Raw genomic sequence first — 13325 nt, 5'->3', positions numbered from 1 at the left:
AAACAGGAGAAGCACGAGGACCCATGATTTCTCTCCCTGAAGAAGGGTCATAAGGACTCGAAACGTTAACTCTGTTTTTATTCTCTCCACAGATGCTGCCAGACCTGTTGAGTTTTTCCAGCATTTTCTGTTTTTGTCTCAGATTTCCAGCATTCGCAGTATTTTGCTTTTATCATTTCTCTCGCTGGCCCTGATTTGTGCCATTAGTTCATCTACCTTATTGCAGATGCTTTGTGCATTCAGATAAAGAACATTTAATTTCATTTTTTTAATTCTATTCCCTGCAATCTTATTCACTGATGTACAATTTTGATAAACTCTCTGTCCTTTCCTGTCCCACTCTGCTTGTCTCCTATCACTACCACATTCCTTCTCACTCCCTGTACTTGAAGTGACATCCTTCACCATGATGACATGGCCAGTCCTCTTATCCACCTTGGTATTGATGGTCACCTGATGTTAGTGCTGGTTCTATGCCTCTGGTTCATTACAGAGTCCCACTGGGGATGTGTGACATCTCTGAGTCACTGGCACATTATTGTTTCAAGGTAGTGGTTGATGCCTTCTTCAAGAGAGCCTGCCAATAAATCTGGTGAGGAACCATGGGATGGAAGCAGAAGAGAAATAAACACCAGGCAGATGGTGACTTGAGCTACTATAGGTCTCCTGAAGATGAGGTTCAGGTGCCAGGATCATTCAGATGGGGCACTTCTGTATGCCTCAGCAAGGATCATGGTGGACTGCCATTCTTTGCACAATCTGGTGCTGCAGAGAAGGGAGGCTTTGGTAAATGATGATATAGTGGAGCATGAGGCATCTTCAGAAGAGGAGGATGAAGAGGAAGCTGTTGACCAGCTGCAGCATCCTTAAAGACATGAGGGGCTGCATGGAAGATGCAATGAATTAAATGGAAGGGAAGCTCGGGATGCATTTATACATACACAGTTCAGAGATCCTTCACAGAGAGGCTGAGAAGTCGCTGTCCACTCTTGGAGAGGCCTGAGAGGTGCCTCCAGATGTGGAAGGCAGCTGCTCCGCCTCCTTCACAAGGCACACTTGTACCTTCCTGCTGCCGAGACAGACAAGAACCTGGTGGAGGCTCCACCTGCCCTGTTCACCTCTTGCCTTGCCACTGCATTGATTCACACCCAAAAGAGTATAAATGCAACTTTATATTTGTTTTCCCAGTCTACTGCCCTCAATCTTATGGTTTATTAATGTTTTTGCCACCATGGTGAAGGATGCTATTCAAGTGGGGGGAGTGAAGAGGAATGTAGTACTGATAAGAGACATCAACAAAGGCACCAGCAAGTGACACAACAACAGCAACATCAAGCACAACTCCTACAACACGCACAACATTGCCAGTGCAGTATGCCAACTCAAAGCAATGAATATCAAATGCACCAGAGGCACAACATCCTATCACCTAAGCGATGCCGTGAATAATGCTTTTTCAAGGAAAGGAAACAAGCTAGAAAAGACTCTTAAGGTGTTCAATTTAATTATATAAGTGAATTGTTAATCTTCTTTTGTTTAGACATAATGATATGTATTAAAAAGTTAATAATTGGAACAGTTAAATCAATATATGGAGACATTATTTTAAAAGAAAGATGGATGTTATACTATTATATCATTCCAGTATGACTTAGAAACTATATGTTCATCATTAGGTTAAGGGGTGGGTCAGTAGAAATGCAGTGTAGTCATTTAAGGAGATATTTCATAACACTCAGCAAAGATACATTGCAGCGAGAAAGAAAAACTCTAGATGAATGCATCACATGAGGCTAATTAAGGAAGTTAAAGATATCAAATTGAAAGAAAAAGCGTCCAATTCTGTAAAGATTCGTGGTAGGTCAGAAGATTTTATTTTTAAAACCAGCAGAGGATGACTAAAAATATAATGAGGGAGAAATTAGAGTATGAGAGAAAGCTAGCTAGAAATATAAAAACAGATAGCAAGAGTTTCTACAAGTATTTAAAAAGGAAATGAGTAACTAAGGTGAGCATGAGCCCAGTAGAGAGTGAGTCTGGAGAATTAAAAATGGGAAATAAGGGAATGGCAGAAGCATTGAATAGGCATTTAGTTGAAATAAAAGCAAAATACTACAGATGCTGATATTTTGTGTCTGTCTTCACTGTAGAGAACATAAATAACATCCCAGAAATACTTGTAAATCAATAGGTGAAAGGGAGCGAGGAACTTAAAACATTTACAATCACCAGGAAAAGTGTACTGAGAAAACTATTAGAACTAAAGGCTGACAAGTCACCAGGACTTCATCCCAGGATCCTAAAAGAAATGGCTGCAGAGATAGTAGGTGCATTGGTTGTAATTTTCCAAAATTCCCTTGATTCTGGAAAGTTCCCATCAAATTGGAAAATAGCAAATGTAACTACTCAGTTCAAGAAAGGAAGGAGACAGAAAGCAGGTAATTATAGGCCAGTTAGCCTAACATCTGTCAGAGGGAAAATGTTAGAACCTATTATTAAGGAGGTGAAAGCAGGGCACTTAAAAAATCTTAATAATTAGGCAGAGTCAACATAATTTTGTGAAAGGGAAATCATGTTTGACCAATTTATTAGTTCTTTGAGGGAGTAACAAGTAACATGGACAAAGGGGAACCTGTAGATGTGGTGTACTTGGATTTCCAAAAGGCATTTGATAAGGTGCCACATCAAAGTTTACTACACAAGATGAGTACATAGTGTGGGGAGTAACATATTAACATAGATAGAGGATTGGTTTGTTAACAGGAAGCAAAGAGTAGGGAGAGATTGATTTTTTTTGGGGGGGCAAGCTGTAAATAGTGGAGTGGCACAGGGATCAGTGCTGGGGCCTTGACTATTTACAATCTATATAAATGACTTAGATGAAGGGACCGAATATATGGTTGCTAATTTTTGAATAATACAAAGAGGTGGGAAAGTAAATTGTGAGGAGGACATAAAGAGTTTACAAAGGAATTTAGATAGGTTAAGTGAGTGGGCAAAAAATTGGCAGATGGAGTACAATATGGGAAAATGTGAACTCTTCCACTTTGGCAGGAAGAATAGAAAAGCAGTATATTATTTAAATGGAGAAAGATTTCAAACTCGGCTGTACAGAGAGATCTGGGTGTCTACGTACATAAGTCACAAAAGGTTAGGATGCAAGTACAGCAAGTGATTAGGAAGGTAAATGGAACATTGTCATTTATTGCCAGAGAACTGACAGAGTGAACGCTGAGAGGATGTGTCCCCTAACACATTTTAATAATAGTGGGTTTCCCTTTTAAGATGGAGATGAGGAGAATTTTTTTCTCTGAAGGTTGTGAGACCTTGGAATTCACTTCCCCAGAGAGCAGTGAAGGCAGCATCAGTGAATATTTTTATGGCTAAGTTGGATAGATTCTTGATTGACAAGGGAGTCAAAGGGTATAAAGATTGGGCAGGAAAGTAGAGTTGAGGTCACAGCCAGATCAGCCATGATCTTGTCAAATGACAGAGCAGGCTTAAGGGGTTGAATGGCCTACTCCAGCCCTTAATTCATATGTATGTTTGTATGTATGTAAACCTAAGTATCCAGAGTACCACACTGCAATGTGCATTAAACTAACAATGTATCACTCCACAGCATACGATGAATGCAGCGGTTCAAGAAGGCAGCTCACCACCACCTTCTCAAGGGCAACTAGGGATGGGCAATAAATGCTGGCCTAGCCAGCAAAGCCCAGATCCTGTGAATAAATCAATCAAAAGCATTTGAGGAAAGTTCCAGCACTTTATGTCCAAAAGCGTGATTATTTTGAACCTCTGGGCACCATAAGAGATAACTTTGGCTTGGCTTTTCTTGTGAAATTTAAACTAATGATTATACTTAGGTAAAAGCAAAATACTGTGGATGCTGGAAATCTGAAACAAAAACAAAAATAACTGGAAAAACTCAGCAGGTCTGGCAGCATCTGCAGAGAGGAATACAGTTAACGTTTCGAGTCTGTATGACTTTTCAACAGAACTAAGGAAAAATAGAAATGAGGTGGAATATAAGCTGGTTGAAGGGGTGGGGGGGGGGGGGTGGTGGGACAGGTAGATTATACTTAGGCCCTGTGGATGCTGCTCCATTCCATACCGAAATATCGACCAAGAACGAACTGCAAAACTTTTAATGGCATACAGAATTGAAAATACATATTCTAACCATCGCTGCCTCATAATGAGCTTCAATGACACCTAATTTAAAATGTAATACAATACCACAAATTTCAAACAGGAAACGGCGTGGGCCGGATTCACCGACGAAAGCAAGGTGATTAAAAACGACATCGCCCATCAGTTGACTTCAGTGGGGTGGGGAAGTTGCTGCTGGCCAGGTGATGTCCCTCTATCCAGCTCTACCTGCCCCACCCCCCCTCCCTTCCTTCATTCAACCAGCTTATAATTCCACCTCATTTCTATATTTCTTAGCTCTGATGAAGAGTCACGTGGACTGGAAACGTTAACTGCGTCCCTGTCCGCAGATGCTGCCGGACCTGCTGAGTTTTTTTCCCAGCTGTTTTTTGTTTTCAGATGCTCTGAAACAGGTCTCTCCTCTCACACACACACACACACGCACACAAACACATCGCCATTTTGTTCGGCCAAAGGGAGAAGCCGCGCGTGCGCGCTCGATCACGCCCCAATGACATCATCTGTTCCGACAATAGGCAGGGTGGATGGGATGGGTTGGGTTGGGTTGGGTTGGGGTGGGCAGAGAGCGAGGAGCCGCGGCCGGGATGATTGACAAGACGACTGACGTCAGCGGACGCGGTTTGGACCAATGAGAGAGCGTGCAAAAAAAAAAGGTGGGCGGGATTTCCGGTGGCACCCGGGTGTCGTTGGGAGGAGGTGGTGGTGGTGGGGGGAAGGGCAGGAAAGGGAAGGACGCAGGGCCTGGGGTGTGTTGTTGAGCTTCTCCGAAGGAGGTGGCGGCGATGATGTATTGACGTTGAATGAAATTCTTTCTGCGGTTCCCGAATGTCTTGGCGAAGTTAAAAGCCAGAGAGAAAGGAAAAGAAAAGTTTAACGAAAGCGGCGGGGGGGGGGGAGGTGAGACGGTGGCCCGGCTGGTTGGTGTGTGAGAATTAAACAGGCCCATCAATGGAAATTCATGGCATCTAACTTGTTGCGGCCGGAACGGGTGTTAAAGTGAAAGAGAGAGGGAGAGACGCCATTTTGTTCCTTTTTTTAATTTCTTTTTTGGCGGCGGGGGCGGGGGGAGGGGGAGGGTTTGTTTTAAAAAAAAAATAAACTCTCCTCGGCCTCCAGTTCACAGCCCCAGCGAGAGAGAGAGAGAGAGAGAGGAGGGGGGGGGGGAGGAGAGGAGAAAATTATGGCGAAGAAAACCTACGATTTACTGTTCAAGCTGCTGCTGATCGGAGACTCCGGGGTGGGGAAGACCTGCGTCCTTTTCAGGTTCTCGGATGACGCCTTTAACACCACTTTTATCTCCACTATAGGTGAGTGAGTGAATGAATGAGGGTGGGACGGGCACAGCGGTCACTGCTGCTGCTGGTCCCAGTTTTATTTAAGCTGCCTGCTGGCTGGCTGGGTGGTTGGGTGGGTGGAGGCTGAAGTGGAGAGTTTGGCCCCTTGTATATTATATTACAGCCCCCCCCCCCCTTTTTGTTGTTGTTGGTGTTGCTGCTGCTGCAAATAAACAGGGTCTGTGTCCAGTGTTAATACAGCGGAGCCTCGGCCAAGGAGGGGGGAGGAGGAGGGAGGGTGGGGAGTGTGACATGTTTTTTTTAAGCTGTTTAATGTGTCCCTCAGAATTGTGCTTCCTCATGATTTAAAAGGGCAATTTGGTAAACCCCCCCCCAGCAGCCGAGGTTCCTATATATATATATGTGTGTGTGTGTGTGTGTGTGCGGAAGTGATAATGCGGAGCCGTTTTTTTTTGGTGTGTGGGGTGCTTGTGCAAAACGTTTTTTTTTTACACACAAAATGCGGATGTGATGGCCATTGATTTCTGCAGCGCTGGTTGCATTTTTTTTTTAAACCGAGTTGCTATTTGTGCTGAAGCTACTGGTGAATATCGCCAAGACCTTTTTGGAAAAAGGCCGTGAATGCTGTTTCTCATTTTTTGGGGCGTTTACAACAATGCTGTCTTTTTTTTTTCTTCTTTTAAAACGATGCTTTCCTAACAATGGCCCTGCTTATTGAAAATCCAGCTTCTTTAAACTGGTTTAGGGCATGTATCTGAGAAAAGGTCAAGTTTTACTGGTAAATAACTTGCCAAATAGTAGTCAGAGTACATCTGGAGGTTTAATCTCTGAATATGAATCTGTACATGTCATTGTAAATAGTACTGAAAATTTCAAGTTGTTAAACCATGTGGTCTATTTAAATATAGTTTGCATTTAAACTTTTTAGTTAACTAAAATGGCCTCATCAGAGGAAGTGATAAATTCTTAGGATTCAACCTCGTTACCATAACTGGATTGTTGAATTTGGTTGTGGATGAGGTCCGTCATGAATAAGGTATTCTAGATCATATCCGCAGTTTGCCATTTAGCTCCTTGAGCTTGTTCTGCCATTCAGTGAGGGACCTGACTCCATATCACATAATTGTTACAGCATAAAAGGGGGGCACTCAGCCCACTGTATCTGCGGGGATTTCTGAATGGGCAGTTTGCCAAGTGCCATCCCCGCCTTCTTGCCGTAATCCTGCACATTCTTCCTTTTCAGATAACAGTCTAATTCCCTTTTGAATGCCTCAATTGAACCTGCCTCCACCGCAATCTCAGCACATTCCAGACCTTAACCACTCACTGCGTGATAAAGTTTTTCCTCATGTCGCTTTTACTACTTTTTACTAAATCTGTGCCTCCTCGTTCTTGATCCTTTCATGAGTGGGATCCCTTGATAGATTAATAAAATCTAAGGTATAAGACTCTATTTTAAATCTAACAATTAATCTATGTTGGCAGAAGAGAATTCTAAACATCTACCACCCTTTGCGTGAGGAAGTGTTTCCTCATTTCATTCCTGAAAGGTCTGTCTCTAATTTTTGGCGTTACCTCCGATTCCTAGACTCCCCAAACAGTGGAAACAGTTTCTTTCTAACCATTCTATCTGCTCTCTTTAACATCTTAAACTTTAATTAAATAACTCTTTACCCCTCCAAATTCCAAGGAATACAACCCTAGTTTATGGAATCTCTCCTAGTGGTGTCCAGTTATCATTCTAGTAAATTTATGTTGCACTTCCTCCAAGGCCGTAAATCCTCTGAGGTTTGGTGCCCAGAACTGCTCTCAGTACTCCACATATGGTCTGACCGGGGCTTTGTATAGTTGTAGCATGACTTCTATTCCCTTGTATTCTAGTCTGCCTAGATTTAAAGCCCTGGGTTCCATTAGCCTTTGTTTTTCTTCAGGACGTTGTTCATAATCTCTTCGGACCTCTTGTTTCTAGTTTTTTATCATTTAAAAAGGATAGAGTATTTTTCTAGGTGAAAAGTCAAGATTTCATGTTTGTCAATACTGAAATTTATTTGCCACAATTTTGTCCAATGACTTAAAATTACAAAGAGATAATAGATTATGCTTGCACCTATGTGTTCTTGCCAAGCTTGGATATATGGCTTTCTCCTGTCAGCTAAATTATTAAGAAAGACAGTGAGTAGTTAGATCCCAACTCTGATCCTTGTGGAATACCAGTAGTCACATCCTGCTAATTAGAGTTCCTGAGCGTTATTCCAACTTTGTCTCCTGCTTCCTTTTCCAATTTAATAATTTGCCTTCAATTCCATGAGCTTTAGCTTGCAGTCTCTTTGGAGGGGCTTTATCAAATGGCTTCAGGAAGTCCATATAAGGGACCACTGTGTCTCCTGCCAATACAATATGGCTATGCAAGAAGGCTGCTGATACCTAGTACGTGCATGCACAGAAATCCAATCCCACCACTGCTGGAGCCTGGAACTCAGCGGCAGAAGGGGGAAGAACAAGGAGAGGCATATAGTGTAACAGTCACAATCCACTTACATTTGTAGGATAGTGAAATAGAGTTTAGAAACACTGACCAACATGACTGCAGCAAAATATCCCACAAGAAAAATATTTTACTTTCCCATCTGCATATCATTCCCTTCTAACCCCCTGTGTCAGGAGTTTCCAAAATCCATCTCAGCTCAGGATAGAAATTCACAACATTCTCTCCCGCTGCCTGGGACAGGATCATGGTGAATGAGCCCTGCTGCACATTGAAGATGATGGCTGCTAACCTGGGTGTACCATCAGCATACAACTGTGCGTGCACAGCGTTGGCAGAAAGTGCAGCCATAAATAACATTTCTGTCTCATTTTCTCTCGTTTTTAAGATGTTTCTTGAACCTACCTCTGAACAATCCTTTGGTCACCTGCCCTAATGTTGTCTTGTAAGACTCAATAAATTTTGCCTGATTTGCTCCTGTATAGCACTGTTATCTTTTACTATGTTTAAGATACGATAATAATGCAAGTTGTCCCAAAAGCCTCCCATCATCAAGATTGTCATTATGAAGTCAATGTAACTTAGCCCTTCCTTGGCTCTGAAGAAATTGTGACTCGGTGGTTTAAACGAGTGAGTTTAAGCAGAAGATGAGTGTTATGTACCAAAATGATTGAAGTGCTTAATCCAGGTTATTCTGTAAGGGTTTGGGTAAAGACGTTTTCTGGCCATGGGGTGTAGTGTTCTTTGAGGGTGCTGAGTGGCAAGTTCGTCTGGGATGGAGTCCTTAGTTTTTGTAAGCATTTGTATCATTTGCCACAAATCCAACAAAAGCTTGATTGTGACTCTTGTCCTGAAGAAAACTCCTATTTCGCACTGAAGGGCCATAAAGGAGACAAAGTAAAGAACTGCAGATATTGGATACCTGAAATGAAAAGAGAAAATGCTGTAAATGCTCTGCAGGTCAGGCAGTATTTGTGAAGGGAGGAAGAGTTGATGTTTGAGGTCAGTCTTTCATCAGCACTGGGGTAAGTTTAATATGTAATAGGTTTTAAGCAGATAAAATGGGGGAAGGTGGGAAAAGAACAAAAGGGAAGGTCTGACACAAGTTGAAGACCAGAGCCCTCCGTTATTGCTGTGATAGGTGTATCTATGTCAGTCAGTACTCATGAATTTCTTTCAATCGTATATGATGCTGCTGGACAAATCTTGGCTCTTGCCACCATAACCCACAGTTTAACCCGTATTTCATGTGGCAAGTGGAGCACTGTCATGTCGGGATTTGCGTTTTGAAGAAATGGAAAGGTTGTACTTTGGCCCAAAGCTAGAAACACGGGTGATGTTAAACTGAGGCCCCACATGCCTCTTTAGTTGTTTGTAAAAAATCCCATGGTATTATTTTCAGTAAGGGAAGAGTTCTGCTTGATGTCCTGAACAATATTTTTGCCTCAGCAATTAACTGGTCATTATCCCATTGCTGTTTGGTGTTTGCTTTGTGCAAATTGGCTGCTGTTTCCTATATTACAACATTTCAATAGTACTTCATTGGCTGTGAAGTGTTTTGGGGCATCCTGAAATTGTGAATAGGTGCTTTATAGTTTATGGAGGCGAGTAAGGCAGTAGATGGTATTGAATGGGTAAGTCCAAAAATTACTTGAGTAGGAAAAGGTATCAGGGTTCAAATTAGCTTGGACTGCTTTATACTGAAGGTGGTGATAGTTTGATATGGACTGTTGAGAAAGCTGGGGGCCTTTTGCATTAGAAAATTTAATAATGATTGAATAAGTAAATGATTTAACTAAAAACTGACCTGGGAATGTTTCTTCGTTATTATGTGTGGTCAAATGGGCTCCAACATTTATTTCTAGTTGTGTATATATTTTCTATATTAAGAGAAATTTCAGACTGTTAATGGGATGTTTTTCACAACTAATATGAAATGGACTTCCATATTGAACGTTCAAGGTGGTAGACATTGTGTTGTTGCACTGGGATGTGTGTGTAGCCTTCATCTATGGATGAACTAAGGTGGACTCAATTGCATGGATTTTGTGATTAAAAATCCAGGAGTCAACCATGTGAGGACCTAGGCTTGAGCCCCAGGACAAGCCTTTGTATGTAGGCCCCAATGTATCCTTTGGCTGTCACACTTGGGTGAAATTGAGCCTGTTGTGTTTTGGACTTCCAGCAGTTCAGATCTGCATGCTGTTATGATTTATATAACTTTTTAAACAGCTACTGATGCCAAGTTCTTTAATGGTTTTTGGTCTCTGGAGGATCCCCTTGTGGGTAGGCAAGTATTTGCATTCTAGAGTACTTGGAGTCAGCACAGAAGAATGAGATCCCATTAGTCACCTTTAAAACAGCTTCAAGGTTAGTAGCTGATTTTTGGCGTCGAAGATGATTGCCATTTTTAACTCCTGTTAAAGCTACTGTTTAAAATATCAAGCAGCTATACCATTAGTTAGAGAATATGATGTTGAGTTCACTGTAATCCAGTAAACTGGTTCATCAAAGCATTCTATCATTGCAAAATTGCATTTCAGACCCTTTATTATAAGAATGCCAGTGAAGTGCTTTCTTCAGAGCTTGTTGGCCCTAGACCTGCCAGACAATGGCATTGGCCTAGAGGATTCCTTTTGAATCTAATGGATACATTTCAACCGAAGCTAATTGTAGAATAGTTTTATGCAATTGTGAACATTGTGGATGAATACAGCCTATAGACATTTTTGGATGAGATTCGGCTGCTTGTCTTTGGCCATATTCTCCGATTAATATTTCAGTGCATGAATTGACTGTGAAAAGCAGGGTTTTCCCAGCCTGTTTTAATCAACAGCTAATCAAAGTGGATGTAGCACACGCACAAGTATTCCACGTTTATCACACCCTGTTGGGGATTGGATGGGGGTTTTGCAGACTTGTGTGCCAGGAATATAGCATAATAATTTGGGTTACTTGGGATCTGTCTTTTAAGGTTAATACTGTTTTCTTTGATTGCCTTCACCAAAGTCTCTAATGTGCATTTGAAGTTTTTAAGAGAAGCTTCAGTCTGGAACTGAAATGACAGATTTGTCTCTGAGTGCTCAATTTTAGTTGATGTCATGCAGTTTTGCTTATCCTGATGCCTAAAAATTTTCGTCCTTGCATTTGTTTATTTTACAGGCTTCCATCTGCCACGTGGGCATGGGAGGCAAAATTTTGAAGTTGGTTGTAACTTTCTGAAGTTCTGTCAGTGGTTATATGTTATGGCACTGAGGCCATACCTTGAATTACTGCCATCGTGTGCTTTCCATGTTTCTGCCTGTCAGGGGAAAACCATCAGTGCATTAGCTCATGAGCTCTGTGTTCATTTCCAATGTTGTTGGCAGGATTTTCTGAAAGCTGAAGCGGGGCCTGAAGGTGTCTAATGCAATTTAATTTGGATCAGCTACACTTCATGGTTTGCATTGGTCACTGTTCCAAGTTATGGTGCGAGGGGTTAATATGAAGTGTATTATCTGTATCATTATGCTGTAACTTCTGGCGGGTTTGATATAATTGAATCGAACAATGTGCAGTCAGACTCTACCATGAAAGTTAAGTTTAGGGGGAGGCAGTGGCATAGTGGTATTGTCACTGGACTATTAGTCCAAGGACCCAGGGTAATGCTCTGGGGATCTGGGTTCGAATCACGCCATGGTAGATGGTAGAACTTGAATTCAATTTAAAAAAAAACAATCTGGAATTAAAAGTCTAATGACCATGAAAGCATTGTCGATTGTCATAAAAACCCATCTGGTTCACTAATTTCCTTTAGGGAAGGAAATTCTGCTGCTCTTACCTGGTCTGGCCTACACGTGACTCTAGGCCCACAGCAATGTGGTTGACTCTTAAATGCCCTCTGAAATGGCCTAGCAAGCCACTCAGTTGTATCCAACCACTGTCAAGTCTATAAGGAATGAAACTGAACAGAACCATCATGCCTTGGCATTCAATGGCATTACCATCACTGAAATCCCCCACTATCCCCATCTTGGGGGTTACCGTTGACCACAAACTGAACTGGACTAGCCATATAAATACTGCGGCTAGAAAAGCAGGTCAGTGGTTAGGGAATCCTGTGGCGAGTAACTTGTCTCCTGAATCCCCATCCACCACCTGAGGCACACGTCAAGAGTGTGATGGAATACTTTCCATTTGTCTGGATGAGTGCAGCTCCAATAACATTTGAGAAGCTTGACACCATCCAGTACAAAGCAGCCTGCTTGATTGGCACCACATCCACAAGCATTCTCTCCCTGCTCCACTGAAGCACAGTGGCAGCAGTGTGTACCATCTTATTTCGAAATGGGACAGCCTTTGAAACCTTTCAGTAAAATCTTAAAGTATTTGAAGGAATATATCTGGAGGTGTATTGTGCAACTGAAACCAAAGTCACACTTTCAGATTAAGAAAAAGCACCCTAGTGGGTAAATGAGGGAAATCTTATTCTGTGGTTATTTTGTGTTGAAACCACTTTATGACACTGTATTGCATGGAACAACCACTACCTTTTTTTCACCTTGTTTTCTTTTGAAATGGTAGCTTATTTTATTGAATAAACAAATGAGCAAAAGCTGGGAGAGGGTGATAATTCAGTAGTGTTGGGTACAAAATTTTAACTAGTATACTAGAACTTGAGACATATTACAGAATAAATCAATGGAGGGATTGGAGAGTTGACAAAGCACAGTCCAATGTTTTGAGGAGGCTTCAAGAAGAGCAGAGAAATAGTTCTGGGGCGGGGTGGGGGAGGGGGGATTTTCAGATGGGCTAGGAACCAGGAGGGTGTAAAAAAAACCTGTGATGCAAGGAAATTGGGAGGCTGGTGAAGAGGGAGTTGCAGTGTTGCAGAAGTGTGTGGTTTAAAGGTGATTTCCAAATTCCATCATTAAATTACTGGAAAGTCCAAGAGTGTATGTGTTTTTACAAAATTTCCTGTAACTGCAGTGAAAAAGTATTTTTCTTTTTTGCAAAGTATTTTGTCATGCTATAATTTTGATCACACTTGCAGCTCTGGACTTATGCCAGATTTTAAGGGTAATGCTCATTTTAAGTTGTATCCAAAAGAACTAGTACGGCACACTGAATTTGGAGATTGCAAGCTTAAAATAGGTTTACATGTCTTTTTAGGAAAACATCAAACACAATTGAATACCAATGAAATTGTGATGAATGATATAAATGTTAATCCTTTTTCTAAACAAAATACCTTGATAAAATGCAATCGGTTTATAAACTAACAATCAAAGTAAATGGCTAATTACCAGTTGTAAATGATTATGTCAAAATAGCCAATTTCAACTAATATAGATCGAATATATGGGGCTGTTTAGTTTAGGTAACTAGCG

At 41.5% G+C, this 13325-nt stretch overlaps 1 protein-coding gene across 1 annotated transcript in view; it reads left to right on the top strand.

Annotated features, from left to right (window-relative positions):
* The first annotated feature begins 4946 nt into the window (after window positions 1–4946).
* Window positions 4947–13325, top strand: part of rab10 (RAB10, member RAS oncogene family) — a 55900-nt gene continuing 47521 nt past the window's right edge. Inside the window, exon 1 of the mRNA XM_078541474.1 lies at window positions 4947–5483. Within this exon, the coding sequence (XP_078397600.1) occupies window positions 5357–5483 (127 nt within the window). The 5' untranslated portion in view covers window positions 4947–5356. The remainder of the gene's footprint in view (window positions 5484–13325) is intronic.

This window comes from Cetorhinus maximus, chromosome 5 (genome assembly GCF_964194155.1).
Source record: "Cetorhinus maximus chromosome 5, sCetMax3.hap1.1, whole genome shotgun sequence".
In the NCBI taxonomy this organism is placed as follows: Eukaryota; Metazoa; Chordata; class Chondrichthyes; order Lamniformes; family Cetorhinidae; genus Cetorhinus; species Cetorhinus maximus.
The sequence above is the reverse complement of the archived record's forward strand: the minus strand, read 5'-3'. Positions and strand labels throughout refer to the sequence as shown.